This window comes from Sorghum bicolor, chromosome 5 (assembly GCF_000003195.3).
Source record: "Sorghum bicolor cultivar BTx623 chromosome 5, Sorghum_bicolor_NCBIv3, whole genome shotgun sequence".
Classification (NCBI taxonomy): Eukaryota; Viridiplantae; Streptophyta; class Magnoliopsida; order Poales; family Poaceae; genus Sorghum; species Sorghum bicolor.
In genome coordinates, this window is record NC_012874.2 from 6,900,280 (window position 1) to 6,920,473 (window position 20,194).

The 20,194-nt window shown below is 39.9% G+C and overlaps 2 protein-coding genes across 3 annotated transcripts; both read left to right on the forward strand.

Annotated features, from left to right (window-relative positions):
- LOC8079737 lies at positions 9,190-11,971 on the forward strand. Its single transcript, XM_002449069.2, has one exon. The coding sequence runs from the start codon at positions 9,554-9,556 to the stop codon at positions 11,705-11,707; it is 2,154 nt and encodes a 717-aa protein (XP_002449114.1). The 5' UTR covers positions 9,190-9,553; the 3' UTR covers positions 11,708-11,971.
- On the forward strand, positions 14,091-19,954 carry LOC8072774 (fatty acyl-CoA reductase 1). Of its 2 annotated transcripts, none has more exons than XM_021461785.1 (9): positions 14,091-14,376; positions 14,478-14,622; positions 15,716-15,915; positions 15,999-16,099; positions 16,234-16,426; positions 16,792-16,953; positions 17,069-17,150; positions 19,020-19,444; positions 19,569-19,954. In XM_021461785.1, exons 3-9 carry the CDS (start codon positions 15,815-15,817, stop codon positions 19,738-19,740), a joined length of 1,236 nt encoding a protein of 411 aa, XP_021317460.1. In that variant the 5' UTR covers positions 14,091-14,376; positions 14,478-14,622; positions 15,716-15,814; the 3' UTR covers positions 19,741-19,954. The 2 variants fall into 2 exon arrangements, with proteins under 2 accessions (XP_021317460.1, XP_002449115.1); XM_002449070.2 differs by having other exon boundaries at positions 14,093-14,376; positions 14,519-14,622.

Consider the following 20,194-nt stretch of genomic DNA (forward strand, 5'->3'; position numbering starts at 1 on the left):
GGTGAATTAAAGTAATTAACATATAAGTGCATATGCAAAGTTTCTCTAAAAGAACTCCAAACTTCAAAAATCTGTATTTCAAACCTAGGACAATGACCAAGTGCTCTCAAGTCTATTTTAAATGTAATCACACCCTCTATGGTGTCTCAATCACCAAAACCAAAACCCTAAACAATATCTTTGCCTTGATCTCCATAGGGCTTTGGTTTTCTCTTTCTTCTTCTCAAGTTGAGCACTCTCGTGGTATCACCATGATCATCTAGGCTCCACCACTTAGCATGTACTAACCTCATCTAATTCACACACTTAGTATAGAGACTAGTACTTGAGTTATTATCCAAAACCAAATATGGGCTTTCAGTGAGCTGGCTCACGAGCCTAACAAGCCAAAACTATTGGCCTTAAACTCATATTAGTTTCGTACTTGTACTACATGATATCTTTCACTTTACAATTGGTTGGTGGTTGACCTAATCCTACGAAACGAGATTACAATGACTCTATCACTTTCTTTTTTATGGATAATCAGTAATAGATTATAGATGAAGCACGTATAGTACAGATGGATTTATGGTGTAATACTATATATTATATATTCTTATTATTAATATATTATTTTATTTGTTTGATTTAATGTTTATGGATGTGTTATTTTTGTATTATTACTAGTGTCAAGCTTCAGATAAATGCAAAAAAATACGTTTTGTATGTTTTTTTATATATGGTTTACGAGCTAAATGAGCTAGATTAAACTTGTAAACGAGATGAGCTAAGGTAGCCTTCTGCCTCGTTATAACAAGCTGAGCCAAGCCAAAACTCGTTATCCAGCCCTAGGTCACATAAACTCTAGCATGCTTCTTTTTTCTTGGTGATGCATGCACGAGCACGTGATGTTTAATTGCTGTGCCGCGGTTTTAAATCAGATATGATTGCTTTGTGATTGATTTTGTAGATATAAATTTAAATATTGGCTACACTTTTTTTGAATTAGATGAAGAGCTACAAGCAAGAATGGCCAGATGTTGCCATTGATAAATTGTAGGGTTAACTCTTTTAAATAAGAAAAATATTTTTGTTTCTTTATAAACACAAATTTATCTTTTTATTAGCTTTTAAAACAAAAAAAAATAGACTTTTCAAAATTTTATCTTATTTTTCTTCATTGCGATATTTTTATGTACACGTGCATTTCTACTAAAATATAAAAAGCTTGGGCGAGCACAACATGTAGTGTGCTTCTCGTTCAACGTTTTGACTTTACCATTGCAATTTTTTTTTTTCTGGTCCAAGGTTTTTGATGTCTGATAGTAGCTAACCATGATTGCCTCACGGTGACACTACCGTCCACATCCTATCTTTTGAGTCCACGATCAACACCTTTGAGAAGCCGTATGGGACTAAAACAAAACGCGTGGGATACTATAAGGGCTAAACTGAAAGAACAAGCGGGTCAATGCGTGGATCTGGGCTCGCGGAGATCCACTGGGCCCAATAGCCCAGTTCTTATGGGTCCAGCCCACCCTGCTGCGCGGACGCGTCTTTTTTGTTGGGTGCTGGGCCGCTGCTCTGTCCACGATACAGCAGCTGTTGCGCGCTCGCCGCCGACGGAGGCCGGTGCGGCGCCGCCGTCCGCCGCGACAACAGGCGAGTTGGCTGAAGAGCTGCTGGTGGAGCGTGATTCGTCGCCGCTCGTCGGAGTGCCCCTTGGCGGCGAATCGGAGGGGAGGCGAGATCGCGTCGTCGACGCGTGGGTGCGATGCGGGCGGTTAGTTGGTACCCTTTTCGGCATATCGCGTGGATGCGAAACGGAGATGATGGATCCGGAAAGGCTTCTTGGTTGGGCTTTTTTATAAAGAAGGCCCGGCACGGATTTTCTAACCGATCCGCCACGTCGCGTAACCTTCTCTACCACACTTATTTAGTTGTGTCTATATTAGAATTTAGTTTTCTCATATATTATCCTAAACCGAATATACATTAATTATTTGATGCCTTAAACGGATTCCAATGAAAAAGTTGTCAACTATAAAGTTTCATAACTTTTCAAGATCTACAACTTTTATATAATTTACAAAATTTGAATTTCAAATTTGAGAAATTCAAACGTAGTTTTCGACGACTAGATGATTTCAAATGAAAAAATTATCAACTTCAAAGTTTCATAACCTTTTGAGATCTACAACTTTTATTTTAACGGTTTTTTTTTCAAAAGAGGTTATTTAAAAAGCTCAAAAAATTCAATTTCAAATTATTTCCGCCTGTGGAACTATGATTTTCACTGGCGGTTTTTTAGGAGAACCGCATGTAGAAATACATGATTTCTACAGACGGTATATTAGAAAAACTACTTGTGAAATTTGATTTTCACAGGTGGTTTTTTAGTCGGGCAAGCCGATTTCTTTCCACAGACGTTCTTTAATTGAAACCGTCTGTAAAAATTATATTCTATCACCAGCGTAGTGCTTTTTTATACTAGTGCTACTTCTCCATCTAAAAGAAATGCATCTAATCGAAATGAAAAAAAGCTCACCGACTCCAAGTACAATAAAAGGCATGAATGAGAAAAGACAACCGAGGAAAATACAAAAATTGGTAAGCTCTATTGTTGGTTGAGAGTGTAGGTAACATGCTCAACGACTACAAATTCCAATGAAAACGAATGTCAAAAAAAGAGAACTATAACAAAAAAAAAGCTCTTTTGTTGGTTGAAAGCGTAGGTAACATGCTCAACGACTACAAATTCCAATGAAAACAAATGACAAAAAAAGAGAACTATAACAAAAAAGCTGAGCACAGCATGTAGTGTGCTCTCATTGTATTATAGGTGCTTCAATCTAGGAGTCTGGACAACATCCATGATGATACAAACACCGAAACCGTCGCAATTTTCATAGTTTGATGGTAGCTTACCATGAGTTCCTCATGGTGACACAACTGGCCGGGTTACACATTTTGAGGCTGCGAGCAGCACCTTTCAGAAGCAGTGGCGGAGGCACAGGGTATGCCGGATATGCACCGGCATACCCTGTTTAACCGGCAAGTGTGCAATATAATATTACGTATTATACACATCTATATTTAATAAATCTATAAAAAGAAAGAAAAAACCTGGGTGATCGATCATGCTAGAAGGCCCAGGAAGCAGCCCACGGGGCAAGGTTGCTAAAACCTCAGTAGTCAATACAATACGTACACAGTACAAGCGTTTCAGCTTTGGCTTTTCGTATTCTAATCTCAGCCTTGTCTAGTTCCAAAAAAATTTTGTAAAATATGAATAGTAACGCCATCGATCGGGGCTGAGTCGCGCCGCCACCGCCACTGCTGCCCTAACACTTGACACCGACGCCGACGCCAACATGTAGTGAGGCGTGATGGACAGTCATGGTGGCCGGTGCCCTCTGCCCTCCGTCCTCTGATCACTCCGTTTGCAGTTTGCACGGCGGCACAGTCACGGTGTCTCGCGGATTCGCTATTTTTCTTAGGTAAAATTTAATCTTTTGTTCTTCATTTTTTATTAAAAAATATTGTCTAATTTCATAGCTATTTGGCTATTTGCTAACATCACAAATAATAAATTGTTTAATATTAATAGCATTTTAAGTCTCTAGTACTATTTTATATCTATATTTCAATTATCGGTATGACTTTGAATTATTTATACTATATTTAATAGATGGTTTCAACTTAGTCTGTAAATTTAAACTTTATCGTGTTACTTAGTGCATATGTACCGAGTCACAATGTCAATTTTACAATTATTATCGAATTGCTAAAATAGATTTACTGAATTATAAATAAAATTTTTTAGACGGCATACCCTTTAATAAAATCCTAAATTCGCCACTGTTCAGAAGCCGTATGGGACTAATAAAACAAAAGAAAACATAATACATATGGAATACTTAGGCCTTGTTTAGTCCACCTCAAAACTAAAAAGTTTTCAAGATTTCTCGTCACATCGAATGTTGTGTCACATGCATGAAATATTAAATATAATGAAAACAAAAACTAATTATACAGTTTGTCTGTAAATCGTGAGGCGAAACTTTTGATCCTAATTAGTTCATGATTGGACAATATTTACCATAAACGAATGAAAGTGCTACAAAATTTTTTCGTTTCGGCAACTGAACAAGGCCTAGAAAAAACATCCGGATCAAAAAAAAAAGAGCTGGGCTCGGAGATTCACTAGACGACCCAATAGACCTGTTCTTGTCAGTCCAGCCTCCCTGATTCCTGTTGCGGATTTGTTGGGCCTTGAGCCGCGGTTATTCTGCGCGCGCTCTCCACAACACAACAGCTGTTGCGCGCTTGCCGACGACGGAGACGACAGCTGCGGCGCCGTCGCCGGCGGCGACAACAGGGACTACAGCGGCCTCGGCGCCCCGGCGTTGTGGGGCGCGGCCGTGAGCGACGTCGCCGCGTCGTCCGAGAAGCTTTGAAACGTGATGTCTCTGTCGTGACTCGATTTGTTGGATGGAATGCAGCGTAGACTGTAGAGTCTACAACTCTACATGCACCCATGATCCATCTGTTAATCTCTTTCCGGCGAACATGCTGCGAGAAGATCAATCCTTCGGTTCCTTTCGCTCAAAGAATAATCCCTTGCTCAGACTGTTAGGTTGATGGTTGGCAGCATGATGTTTCAATAGTTTTTATGCAAATTCAGAGATGTTTTTCTGTCTCCTAATATGTCAAACTGTTTTTGTGCTCACGTCCTGCATACTTTTCCTCTAGGAATCATTAATTTTCTAGGTTGATACTTGAGTAGACCGTCTCTTCAAATCAATTTTAACCATTACTGAGAACCGATTCCGTAGATATAATAAACACTTTCACATACCAAGCAAAAAGCTAATGCACTCATTCGTTGTATCAATGAATTGTCAGGTATCCATGCATGCCGCCATGGCGTAGGAGCCTCCATTGAAGCAAAAATTGGCTATGCGGAGCATTGATCTATTGAACACGTGCCAAATAGAGTAAAACCAGAATCTACTTCACAACTTCAAACCTTTTAGACCCTTATTCTGAATAAACTCAGAGCTGGACATTTTGGTTGTAACTGGCTTCTGATAAAAAATAAGAGTATGGTAGGAACAAGGGAAATATATCTCTTTGTACCAAAGGGACAGGGCAGTCATCTTTATGTTTCAGAAATGAAGGTGAAATGGAAAATCAGTATAGATCAACTATAGGTACAACAGAAACTCAAAAACTTCATCTTATAAAGTATTGACCAAGATCAACAAGTTTGTACTTTATTCAGTGTTTGTATTTTCGTTTTGCACTCAACCACGTGTCATCAACATGCATTTCATACTCCTTTTTTTTCCACCTAGCTCGATCACACTTCATACTGCTAATCATATGCTATGGACAATCATATCAATGGATAAAGAAGTAGCAAATCACAGGAACAGCTAATATTAAGATCTATATTGCATCGTAATCATATATAATTGTGAAAAACAACTGCATATGGGCGGCCGAATCTGCGTGGGGATGGCCAGATCCCCACTCTCCCAAGCCCGATTCATCTGGCTCCGGCGGGAGGCGATGAGTGTGGCGCCCGATTTGGTTAGTCTCTTGGCTGCTCCGGACTCATTGGTGAGGCTTTAGCGGCATTGCGCAGTGGCGTTCCTATCGGCCATGCATGGGGCCTTCATTTGCGGGGGGCTTCGGTAGGCTGCGGAAGTGGCATCCTTCTTGGAGACGTCCTTTTGGTTCCTCTTCTCCTACAGTGCTAGAATTGTATGTGAAAACTTTTCCATGATGACCTAACTTGTTAGCGCCTTTGGTGTCGTTTCCTTCTTGGAGGCATCACTAGGCTTGCCAGCTTCGTTGTTGCACTCTGGTCATCTAGCCGTGGCTTTGCTCCAAGTTATGTTTAATGGTGGTGCTTGGCAACTTGTCGTGTTTGTTAGTTGTGCTCAGTTCTGGTTGACAGAGAGTTGTTGCTAGTTGCGTTCGAGTTGCTTTAGTTGTTAGCTAGATGTCAATGCAGTTGAGTTGCCAGTTAGGTCGTTTTTGGCCAGGTTGGCTCGGGTTGAGCAAAGTTGTTAGTTGTTTGGATGATGTTCTAGAGTTTGGCACGATGAGAGCACTCACAATATATAAATTATGGTAGTTTCTATAGATATTAATTACACTGCCACATAGGTAAATTGCTATTGTGGCAAGTGATTTAATGAAGAGAGAGGGAAAATCCAAGAAACTAGATCTAACTAAAAAAACTAGGTCTTCACTGTTATCAATAGACAAGAAATTATTTGTAGCCCACTTAGAGAGTGAATATGGTTTCTATCACTAGTTATGTCGTGTACTATAGAAAATCTTGCACTAGGATGGATGGTTTCTCAGTGCGATGTCCTATGCTATAGGAATTGCTAATAGTTTAATTGCATTGGGAGTGCCCTGAGTGGCTCCCTATTATTTGGGTTTTTAGTCCAGTTTCCACTTTAAAAACTAGACTGACACTTATATTTTCATTTTCTCCATCTAATATAAAATCACATCAAAATTTTTGCCATTTCTTTTTTGGAAAAAAAAATATCAAGTTTTCAAGGGAAAACTTTGTTGGTGCGTCTGAAAATGGAGCAGGACGCACGCTAATTGATTTCTGCAGAATGAAAAAACAAGTTGAACGATTCCAAGTACAATAAATGGTATGAACTGAATGAGAAAAGGCAATCAAGGAAAAATACAAAAAACGGAAGGGAACTCAAAAAGCTTAGCACAACATGTAGTGTGCTGAATTGCAGGTATTTCGATCAAAGAGTCTTGAACAACATCCATGAAAGGAACACCGAAACGAGTTGCAATATTTTCATAGTTTGATGGTAGCTTACCATGAGTACCTCATGGTGACACAACTGTCCATGTTACACGTTTTGAGGCCGCGATCAGCACCTTTCAGAAGCCGTATGGGACTAAAACAATACAGAACACAAAACATACGGAATATAGTACTAGGAGCTACAAAAACAAACGGATCAAAGGAGCTGGGCTCGCTGCTCGCGGAGATTCACCGGACGACCCAATAGCCCAGTTCTTCTCGTCGGTCCAGCCCCTCCCTGGTTCCTATTGTGGAAGCGTCTTTTTGAGTTTTTGTTGGGCGCTCTCCAGTCTCCACAAGCACAACAGTTGTTGCACGCTCGCCGACGATGGAGACCGCTGCGGCGTCATCGTTGGCTCGGCCGGACAATGGGGACGGTGGCCCCGGCGTGGTGGACGGCCCTGATGCACGGCGTCGCCGCGTCGTCTGACAAAAGCTTTAAAACCACCAAATAATGCATTATGAAAATGCATTTCATGATGTATCTAGTGGTACTAATTTGATGTTTTTTCTATAGATTCAATCAGAATTGGAATAGTTTGATTTAGAATAGCTCTAGAAGATAATTTAATTTAGGTTCAGGGAGTATATATATATCATGACAAATCATGCCGTCACTCCACACTATGTTTGTCACACCCTAAATAGAATTGTTCATGTAGTATTTGTTTATTGATTGGGAATGTCAAGAATATAATGTAGTTATTGCAACATTTCCAATGCACGCTTCTAACTAAATACATTACAAGAAGAGCAGTGTATCATCTTATTTAATAAAATCAATTTCAGTGTGTTTTCATCAGAGTTTCATAAGAATTAAATAATTAAGCTATCATGACATTGTATAAGTGAGGAGAGAGCTAATAAAATTTTATGTGACGAAATAGGTTTTATGGAGATAAAACTTGCCTACACTGTTTTTAACACGTGACAATCTTGGAAATAGAGACATGAAACCTCAATTGAGACTAGCGGATACCATTTCATATTACACTTTCCCCCTAGCTCACACTTCATCACTACCCATCATTGGCTATGGAAAATCATATAAATGGATATAAGAAGTAGCAAATCACACTAATAACTAGTATAAGGATCTGCATTTCATCATAATCATAATTGTGAAAAACTATCGTGTGTGGGCGGCTGTATGGGGGACGGATGAATCCCCACTCTCCCCGCCTCCCATGTCAATTTCATACTGCTATGTACTATCGTCATTAATAGTTTAATTTTCGTATGTTTTCTGCCAGCTAGCAGTGTTTTTCTCTCACAATAAATCAACGAATTGTATTTTCAGCCATAGTTTTTCAGACAAGTGAACAAGCTCTATAATTTTAAATGGAGGAACTACTAGTTTATTTATTACGGGATAGACTCTTATTTTTCTTTGATTTAACGTTTTGTATATATATCTATATAAAACTTTAAGCGTGGAGAGCATCTTACTATTTATCAACAGTATTTGTCTCGTTGTACTACCTGTAGATCAAACTTGAGATGTTTTGACTTTCTAAGAAAGTTGGAATGACTCGTTACACATGTGCACTTACATTAGAACACATTTGGTTGGCAATAGGATGGAATACAAGTTTGGAGGTAGGAATTTAAAGATCTTTTGGTTTGGCATGTAGAAGCGCTGGGCATTTTTTCTAGAAAACTGATGACCGAACTGAATCAAATCAAGACAAACCGAATTGAAGTGTCAATTTCCTCAGTATTTAGTGTCGGTTTTATCTGGTGATCAGCATCGGCGTCGGATTTGAACCTCACAACACCGAATACCTAAAGAATAAATACCACTTAATCTATTTTTTCTACAAATTTAGTCAATTTTGACGAGGGTTGGCTTAGGGTAAATGAACTGAGTAGCTTTTAAGAGCTGAGATTTTCAAAAGATTGGAGAAATCCAATAAACATGCTTAATTTATTTTTTTCTATAAATTTAGTCAATTTTGACGAGGGTTAGCTAAGGATAAATGAACAGAGTAGCTTTTAAGAGCTCAGATTTTCAAAAGATTGGAGAAATCCAATAAACATACTTCTAATTTATTTTAGTGGCTTGAAAAAAATTATTAATTTACCAATTTTTTTAACTATCGAAGTTTTTTTAGAAGCTTTTAACTATCAGAGATGCTCTGACACGCCGACGCCGACTGGACTTCGAGTAGGTAATTGGTCTCGGCCTCGGCCGCCTTGTTCGTTTAGCTGATAAGTCATAACAGAAAATACAATTAGCTGATTTATTATAAAAAAAAACACTATAAAATGGCTAACCGATTCGGCAATAAACCTAAATGAACAAGGCTTCGTTGCTTTGCCCCAAGGGGCCACAAATAGCCGAAAGGAAAATTCGCAAACGAGGTGGAACTGCGGCCCAACAGCAACAAAAAAAAGAAAAAAAAAAGAAAAGGTGAGTCGGAAAGGCAAAAGGCGAGCCCCCTCGAGGCCTCGACCCGCGATCCCCGCGCACCGGCCGCCGGCGATCGCCGCCGCCATGGATGCGATGCGCTTCCCCTTCGGCGGCGGAAGATTTCCGGCCCGCGCACGTTCGTGAGGGGCCCTCCGCCACGCGCCCGCCCCGGCCCCGAGTCCGAGCTCGCTCCCCGCGCCCGCGCCAATATCGCCCACCTCGGGGGTGCGCCGCGCCTGCGCCTGCGCCATCGCCCTCCCCGCGCCATCGCCTTGGGGCGGAGCGGATCCGGATCCACCAACATGTGGCTTTTCTGGCGCACCAGGAACCGCTTCTCCCTCGAGGAGCTCCGGTACCTAACAGATCAGCTGCAAAAGGTTCATGCCGTCAACGAAGCTAATCAGGATGTCGTGATTGAAGCACTGAGATCGATTGCCGAGCTTATGATATACGGCGACCAGCACGATCCATCGCTTTTTGAGTATTTCATGGAGAAACAGATCGTGGGTGAATTCGCTCGTATCCAAAGGATCTCTGATCTGTCAAGAGTGTCACTCCAGTTGCTGCAGACAATGGGCATCATGATCCAAAATCTCAGACATGAACATTCAGTTCATTACATTTTGAGCAGTGAGCACATCAACTTCTTCGTCACGCACCCATTCGATTTCCGGATCGATGAGTTGTTGTCCTACTACATATCTTTTCTCCGGGCGATAAGTGGGAAGCTGAACAAGGATACAATTTCTTTGCTGGTGAAGACGGAAGACGATGAGGTCACTTCCTTTCCTCTCTATGTCGAGGCCTTGAAGTTTGCTTTTCACCAGGATAGCATGATTCGAGTTGCTGTACGTACCTTGACGCTCAATGTCTACCACATTGGAGATGAATCTGTTAACAGATTTGTTTCCCGTGTGCCTGTATCAGATTATTTTTCAGACATGGTCCAGCATTTTCAGAAGCAGTGCATTGACTTGGATAAGCTGGTTGCACACTCCTCGCAAACTGCAGATTTTTCTCTGCCAATGTCTTGTGTTGAAGATGCGATTGTGCAGATTGAAGACACACTGTATTATTTCAGTGATGTTATGTCTTCTGGTATTCCAGATCTTGAAAGGTTCATCACTGACAATTTCTTGCAAGCTGTGGTGTTTCGGTTATTACTACCGTCATTGCTGAGGCAGAGCATAGATTTGGACCTAAGTGTCACTACATCCATGTATCTGCTTTGCTGTATACTGCACATTTTGAAGAATAAGGATATGGCAAGTACTGTAGCTGCTGCACTTTTTCATCAACCTGATTGCCCTGATGAAACGAAGCAAGGGACACCTCCTGATGGGTATACATCTGAGCATGATAATTGCAGGTCTGAGAATCATTGCAACACTGCCTCTGCTGTCGAGCAATCAAATGAGGATGAGCCAAATTCTCTGTCTTCTGTTAGTTGGGAACGCTTGCCCAACCATTCGCTGCCAAGTGATTGCTGCCAAGGCAACACGCCAAGGGAACACTTGCTGTCCTATATCACAGAAGGAGATGATTCACAAGCTTTGGGTTCATTGTGCTTATTCGCTACATTACTGCAGACGAAAGAACTTGACGAATCAATGCTGGATGCACTTGGAATCCTACCTCATAGAAAGCAGCATAAGAAGCTTCTATTACAAGCTTTAGTAGGTGAAGACCTTGCTGAAGGACAATTATTTTCGTCAAGCAGCGGTCTAATTGATGACAACATTCACAGTGATTTTGATATTTACGTGAGGAAGCTTCAGGATAAATATGGTCTACAGTGTCATCATCCACGGGCACGGCAAATGACTTCCGAAGCTCACAGATATCAGGTGCTCGATGCTTTGGTCGACCTTTTCTGCAGATCGAAGGTTTCTGCAGATGTTCGCTTGGTTTGTGGTTGGCTTTTCCGGCAACTGCTGCCCCAAGGAGAGGAAGAATTCACTGCTTTTCATCTAAGACGACTAAAGGATTCACACAAGGATTGTATCTCAAAGCTTTCGGAGGAATCTGGAGGATGCTGGTGTGACATGCTTCTTCCTATCATTAAAGACGCTTGGAGGAACTGCAAGAAAGAAATTGAGGCATCTTCAGTTGCCATCGCAGAGGGAGTCTATGCGATGGTTAAGCATAGCATTCTTGCTAGTTGTAGGAAAGATGATGAAGACTGCCAAGAGGAAAGCCTGCCCAATAAATACTTAGAATATCTTTCATGCATCTCCAAGGACATAGAAACATTTTGCTGGTGCAAGCAACCAATGGGGAAAGTAGACATCGATACTAGCAGAATGGAGGAATACTCACACAGCTATACTGAACCGCTGATGTTGACTGGTGACACGAAGAGAGGTTGTACAAGGGATACTTTCAGCAGCTATAAGCTGCAAGTGCTTACCGTGCTCAAAACAATTGCTATAAACTGCAACAGCTTAACATGCTGAACACTTGAGCTGAACATTTGTGAAGCTTACAGAGGAGGATCGGGTTCTTGGCCAGCTGCCATATTCCGGACTATGGATTCAACTGTGCTTCAGTGTTGTCTTTTTTGGATAATTCGAATCACTTTGATTCATTTGAATCAGAGAAATAAGATTAACCCTATATTACCTCAAAAAAAAAAAAACCCGCCACCAGCCCTAGGCTCTGTTTGAATGTAAAACATTTATAGATTTTTTTAAAAAAATTACCATGGTTTTCTTCTAAAATACTTTGGTTTGATTTTAGAGTGTCTGTTTGGATGCAATAAATTTTACAGTTTTGAAAACCATAATACTACAACATCTAAATAGGGCCTGAATCTTTGTTGACATGCCTATAATTCTAGAGAGATGTCAAATCACTCGTACATGTGAAATGCTCTATATACCTGTAGCGGGAATGGTGAGTTCCCCTGCTAGGAGAGATCTCAACGTTGCACCTAACTGATTTTTAATTTATGGTTTAGTGGTTATTTTATAAACAAACAAGCATGTGGGCTCAAACAAGCCACACATAGAGAAGTAGAGAACAGTATACGCGCCCATGATATTCGAGACTGGTTAACTGATGCGAATAAAATAGTTTTGAGACCATGGGGGTGGATTGGTGTCTTCAACTACTGCAGCCTACTAGAGTACTAGATAGAGGTTGGTCAAGTTAGTGTCAAGTTCACAAATCTGTCTTCTATATACGCTATTTGATTGATGTGCAATTAATGTAAATTTCTGCAGGAGCAGATTACGTGGCATATGGAAACATCATTAAGCAAACTTGGCAACGCTATTCTACACCCCTAGGTGTAGAATATTATTTTACACCGCAAGTTAAAACTGCAGAAAAAATATAGGCTTTGTTTAGTTCCTCAAAAATTTTACAAAATTTATCAGATTCTCCGTCACATCGAATCTTTAGACATATGCATGGAGTATTAAATATAGATGAAAATAAAAACTAATTGCACAGTTTGGTCGGAATTGACAAGACGAATCTTTTGAGCCTAGTTAGTCCATAATTGAACAATATTTGTCAAATACAAACGAAAGTGCTACTATTCCTATTTTGCAAAAAATTTTGGAAGTAAACAAGGCTTGAGCAATACTGAAACACGTTCAGTATCATCTAGTCCAATATCTAAGAACCACGAAATATTGAACAATACTGAAACACGAGTATATATATATATATATATATATATATATATATATATATATATATATATATATATATTCTCTTCATCTCAAATCATAAGATGTTTTGGTTTTTTAGTTTTTAATATGCATTTAGATATACACTATGTCTAGATACTCACCATTCCCGCTACAGGTATGATTGAATAAAAAACATCTTATGATTTTTGGTTTTTTAGTTTTTAAGTTAGAAAGATTTGATTTTGGACAAAGGTGAAGTGAATTATAACATGGAATTGAGGGAATCCCTACCATTAGATACTCGCGTTATGATTGAATAAAAAACAACATGATGCTGAAATATAAATAAATTGTCCACCTAGCTTTCATCATAACTTGAAATTAATGTTTGGACGGAATTAGTTGATAGTTACATGCAACTGAATACTTGAAGACTTTTATCATTGCATTTGTTCTTGGTAGGCATCGCAGTAATGGTTCTTCAGGAAATAATGCACTAGCATGTAAACGTACTTCAACTCTGTTTTTTCTATTGTAATAGAACTCGTAAACTCTTAATATTCGATTTAGAAAGCAAAACAAGGAACGCAGCTTCTTGGGAACATCTGGTCCTTGAGATACAATCCCAAACAATAGAAAAATAAAAAAGAAAAGAACGACACAAGTGTTCCCATTGGGTGACATGGAACATGCACGATGGGTGGCTCACCTAAAATTTGTCATGGGAAGGCACCATATATTTCACTATGTCCAAATTTCTGAAAGCAATCTCTTACCATGTGCCACTATATATATTATATGATCATTGATCACTCACATGGAAATCCATGCTCCAGTTCTAGCAGGGTACTATATGTCAACAAAGTGGTTGAAGTGAAAAAATTGGCCATCGACCGTCTTTTGAAATAAAAAAAAACAGTATAAAATCATGATTTTTAATCACCATTCTGCCAATCATTGCAGGCCTAGAACTAGAACAAAATCTATATACTTCATTCAAACTGAAGTCAGCACGTCAGTCAACAACAGTATAGCAGCGGGGGATAGTATGCATGCACCCCTCGAGCATTCACATTAAGATAGAGAACTCCTCCACTCTAGCATCCGTTGGCAAGAGCTCATCAACGAAGGACACGTTTTGCTTTCTCCATAATTAATTAGCTCCTCAACATGTTTACTACAGCAGCCATCCTGGTTCCTGTTTCCCACTGAAACACATCTCTGTTCCCGCCTATAAATACATGGTCTGTTTCTGTGTAGGATCCCAAAGCTAGCATCCAACAAACAAGTAGCCTTCAACCCTACAACTACAAGGCATAGTACATCTCATCAGAAACTCAGATACACCTACACCGCTACACGGACCACACTGCTTGTTGCACATTCGAAGATGATCGGTGATGAACTGGATTCAGAAGTTGTTGTACGCTACTTCAGAGGCAAGAGCATCCTGATCACTGGTTCAACTGGCTTCCTGGGGAAAGGTACGGTACCTCTCTTCTTCATGCATGAATGAATGAACTCGTCCAGCTATTACTCTTTCAGGGTGTCTGCAGTGTGCACAATGCATGTCTGATATTCTCAGCGTGGGTGCTTGCTTTCTGCGTTTTCGTCGTCTCTTCGTAGTGCTTGCGGAGAAGATACTGAGGGTTCAGCCGGATGTCAAGAAGCTCTTCCTCCTTATTCGAGCCGCCGATGTCGAGTCTGCGAAGCAGAGGGTCGAGACTGAGGTGAAAACAAAATATTTCTTCTATTCTTCCTTGCATCTTAGTTTCTTACGTTGTATCCAATGGCTCAGTCTGAACTTCCTCTGTCACTTGCAAATATTTTTCTGGAAACCATTCCTTCAAACAAGGACAGAGGATTTTTTTTTTGAAAGGTCAGGAAGAGCTTTGTTGAAATAATATATTAGTAGAAGAAGAAAATTATACAGAAAAGTTGCATGCCTGAAGCAAAAAAAGACAACCAACAACAGACCACTGTCATGGAAAAAACTTGCTCCGACAACAGAGGAAAATCGTGTATGAATCTTTTAATATGCAAATTTGATGTCCTCTCTATCTTTACCACTGTGCTCGTGCATATCTTGCAACGAGCACTCATGCTAGATGCATGCATAACCCAAAATCCCAAATCTTGCTCACACAATATTAGTAAAGGAAACAAGAGTATTATACAAATTTGTTTTGTACCTATGTTTAGCCATCCATTACCCTTATCACCCACTCAGCAAAATATGCCCTCCAATCCGACTTCAATATAATATGGCCTGTTGTACAGCAGAAGTAACGTAACTGTGTGGCTATACTGTGCAGTAACCATCAACAACATTATGACAAGAACAATACTCAAATATTGTTTTTTTCCTTGAACACATCTGTGACCAAAGCAGAATAGATCCCTCTAATAGAAGAAGACAGTGATGGGTCGGTAGAGGTGGCAGTTGCGGCAAAAGCTTTTCAGCAACCAATATTAGCACAGCACAGATATGGAAGTAAGAAACAAAGTGATCCCTTACGTGATCAAAAAAAAAAAAGTGATCCCTTACAATAGCTGAGGGGTAACCGGTTCTCAAACTAATCTTGCATGGTGCAACTCTACAGGTTTGCTAAGTCAGAATGTCTCCTCATGGATTTTGCTAGCTAGCTGCGTTCAATCTGAAATGTGTTTTCTTCTGACAAAACTAGTGGCAAATGCATAGGGCATTGAATGTTAATTTGAAGCAAGACTTAAAGGACTACATACCTAATAACTGTTGCATTTCTGTAATGATATCGGTCTTATGGTAATCTTTCAATGAAAACTCTGTTTCGTTGTCGCTAGGTGACAGGAAGGGAGATCTTTCAAATTTTGAAACAAAAGCATGGTAATGGGTTTGAAGGCTTCATCCAAGAAAAAGTATGCCCTTTGCCAGGAGACGTCATGTATGAGAACTTGGGCCTAGCCCCTGCCAAACTGAGAGAAGTATGGAAAGAAATAGACATCATTGTCAATGGAGCTGCAACTACAAATTTCTACGAAAGGTCTGAGCTTATTCTGTTAACAAATTATTTCCGATGCATGAATATTGTGGAAATATTTGTTTAGTTATCTGGCCAAACTGCAGGTATGATGTGGCTTTCGACACAAATGTCATGGGAGCCAAGCGCATATGCGAGTTTGCAAAGAGGTGCAGCAAACTGAAGATGCTGCTACATGTTTCAACAGGTAGGAAATAAAGCAACAATCCTGTGTTCCATGTGTGGCCAAATCTTGACCATCAATTTTCTTCAATTAAGCGGTATATATAATAAGTACAACAAAAAGAACTATCAGCAATCTGATAACATTTTCATGAGCAGCTTATGTAGCCGGTGAACAAGAAGGGATAGTGCTAGAGAAGCCATTCCATTTGGGTGAAACCCTGAGGGAAGGCACGCACCTGGACATCGAATCCGAACTAAATCTGATAAAAGAGACCAGGAGAGAACTGAAAGCCAACCGTTCTTCAGAAAAGGCTGAGAGAAGAACCATGAAGGAGCTTGGCCTCAAGAGGTGAGTGAGAAATTTAGAACCCATTAGGGCACTCACAATGCAAGACTCTATCATAGAGTCTAAGACAATTAATTACATATTATTTATGGTTTTTTGCTGATGTGGCAACATATTTATTGAAGAAAGAGGTAGAAAAAATAAGACTGCAAGTCTTATTTAGACTCTAAGTCCACATTGTTCGAGGTAATAAATAACTTTAGACTCTACTATGATAGAGTCTGCATTGTGAGTGCCCTTACTACAAAACGAGTACATTTGTCCTGTTTACGCATCTAAATTAATTTGCTGCTACCTACTACTAATACATACTGTCCAAATAATTAATCACAAAGCACATGACATGTCTCTGTCAATGATCGATGAAGGGCAAGGGAGTTTGGGTGGCCAAACACCTATGTGTTCACCAAAGCCATGGGGGAGATGCTGCTGGGACACTTTAGAGGAGATCTCGCAGTCGTCATCGTCCGGCCTAGCATCATAACCAGCATCCTGAACGAGCCGTTGCCTGGATGGATGGAAGGGATCAGGTACGTACGTGACCGAAATGACAGCAAATTCACCAGTTGAAGACATCCAATGGTTCTCCATCGGCTCTAAAGTATGCACAATATATTGCATAAGGAATATGGTTTCCTTTTGCAGGACAATTGACTCGTTCATCGTCGGCTACGCCAAGCAGGCTTTGTCAATCTTCTTAGTTGATCTCGACTTGATAATGGACGTGGTGAGTTTCCAAATTAAATAAATTAAATAAACACAGACCAAATTTAGAGGTCTTTGAGCTGTCCATTAATTACAGGCCTCGCTTCGCTGCCCAAATGACAATGACTCATTCATTCTAAGGCCAGTCTCAATGCATGTTTCATAGGAGTGTCATGCATATTAAATAGGGTGCCACATAAGTAAAATTGCTGACTTGGCAGGGTCATTAAATGAAGGAGTTTCATCAGATGAGAGAGGAGTTTGATCCCATAAAATTCATGTGGCTCGGTTACCTACTCTATAGTTTTGGTAACTGTGTCATGAAACTATGCATTGAAACTGGTCTAATTAGATCAGATGGTTAGAATCATCTGTTAATTACTAAAATAATATGTGGAATGTATATTATTTGACTTTTACATTTTGTAAAAAAAGGTAAATAAGGAAGTTGTTTTATATATTTAAATATTTTTTTAGATTTACAAAATGTACTTTACTAATAATGAGGTGACAAAGGGAATTGATAATATTTTTTTATTAATTAATTAACTCATTTAAAATATTAAAAATAAATGGCTCGGATTTACTTGAGATATTATTATCTCATAGTAAGTAAACGGAGTACCGTAGTATTTTCCTTAATTACACCAGATGTGGTTATGATCATATTTTATCTCCTGAGAGGTAATAAGTGAAATATATAAATCTACTCCCTCTGTTCCTTTTTAATTGTCGTTTGCGCTTTCCGAAAAACAACTGTTGGCAATTATATATTAAAAAGTATTAATATTTATAATACATAATTAGTATCATTAGAAAGATCTTTGAATCTAGTTTTTTATCAAAATTATTTGGAGATATAAATGTTGCACGTATTTTCTACAAATTGAGTCAAACTTGTGGCGCACACACCAACGGCGACAATTAAAAAAAACAGAGGGTGTATCTACTAATTTTTATTTTTTAAAATAGAATAAATAAGATAAGTTTTAGATTGATTTTTTTTAATTCTAGATCTAATTAATGCATGCGTGATGTGTTCGATGTGGTAAACCTCTTGCATCTTTGTGTTAGTCAACGTGTTTTGGCCCTATAAAGTGATTTCTCTTAATTTGATCAATTGGCTAATTTGTTTTTTTAATCAAGCATGTAACGTGTTTTGGCGCTGCAATTGTATTGGCCAACATTACGCAATTGATAAGGATAAAGGGTCATGTCATGTACATTCCACTGGCCACGATTGATCGCCAAATTGTGTCCTGAAAGGTGTATAATATGGAAGTCATAGTCAATAACGTGACATGTTCACTACATGACTTGTTGTTTAGCCTTGGCTAGCGTAACATGTTACTCACATGACTTTATGTAGTACTTTTTTACTACCTTTTATTACTTTGTTGACACATGACACATCGTAATTACATTAATTGACACATGACACATCATTAATTAGATAGTGATAGCCGTCCTTTAGAGAAATGAACCATAGGCGATCGAGTTCTGTGTCGAGAACATGCTTAGACTAGTAGCATGTTTCATGGAAGTGTCATGCACATTAAATAGAGTGCTACATAAGTAAAATTGCTGACTTAGCAGAGTCATTAAATGAAGGAGTTTCATCTAATGAGAGAGGAGTTTTATCCCCATAAAACTCATGGTTCGCCTAGTTTATAGTCTTGATAATTATGCCATAAAACTATGCATTGAGACTGACCTTAATGCAGCTCGGGACACTCGCATTAGGTACCTATCATCATCAGTAAAACACTAACGAGCAGGGACGTACACTGTTGCATTGAGATGTGTGTTTTCACACTTCTCAAAGCGAATCCAATAGACGGAAGAGTGAGGACATATGACCTTAACGGCAAAATTAACTTTACCACGACAGATTCCGGGGGACATGGTGGTGAACGGCATGATGGTGGCCATGGCAGCGCACTCGGAGGATCAGACGACCCTGAGCATCTACCACCTGACGTCGTCGCTGCGGCAGCCGGCGCCGTACGCCGTCCTGGCCGAGTCGGCCCACCGCTACTTCCTCCACAACCCGCCGCGCTCCGGCGGCGTTGGCAAGAAGAACAACAGCGGCGAGCCCGCCGTGCAGCAGCTTAGCAGGATGCGCTTCTTCCGCACGCTCCCCAGGTTCCAAGCCTACATGGCCGTCAAGTTCAGGCTTCCCCTCGAGGCCCTTCGCCTGCTCAACATCGCCCTGTGCGGCGCCTTCTCCCGGCGCTACGACGAGCTCAGCAGGAAGTTCAGATACGTCATGCATATTGCAGAGCTGTATGCTCCATACGCCTTGTTCAAAGGATGGTAAGGAATCAGCCGACCAAATAAAGCCTTCTTCTTGTTTTCATTTTTGTTTTGTTTTGTTTTTTTTTTTGGCATTTTGGGATTCATGGCCGCGAGCTCACCGTCGTTTGGGTTTGGTTGAAAGCTTCGACGACTCCAACACAGAGAGGCTGAGGGCGGCGACGGCGAACAACAACAATAATAACGGGCAAGACAGGAAATATGATGACTTTGGTTTTGATCCCAAGTGCATAGACTGGGACGACTACTTCTACAGGGTTCACATCCCAGGTGTTGTTAAGTACCTGTGTGATTAGTTGAGAGAGAGATAAATGTATCTCATGTGTTTTAAACAATACACAAGTATGTCGGTGTGTGCGGTGTGTTGTGCTGCAAATATTAAGTCCTCTCAGAGAGGTGCATTAGCATTCTTGTTCAGTGGCTATAAGGAAAGCAAGTCATTAGATTTCTCGTGTTACTACATTCTTTTTGAGAATAATGGTACAGCTTTTACTTTGGTCCTATATGCCACCGAAATGTGTCTTATGTTAGGAGCTTGGTTGCACGGGGTTGAAAAAAAAAATCCTCATATTTATGCCTTGTTTAGTTCCAAAAAAAAAATTCTTGTTACACATTTAATGAAAGCACATTCCAAATTCTTGTTTTAAAAATTAGCTATTTTTACCACGCCAAGGAATATAGCGTGACAAATATGTGCAATCATGTCATGTGAGTTGACCACTACTGTATCTCTAATAAAGATAAACTTTA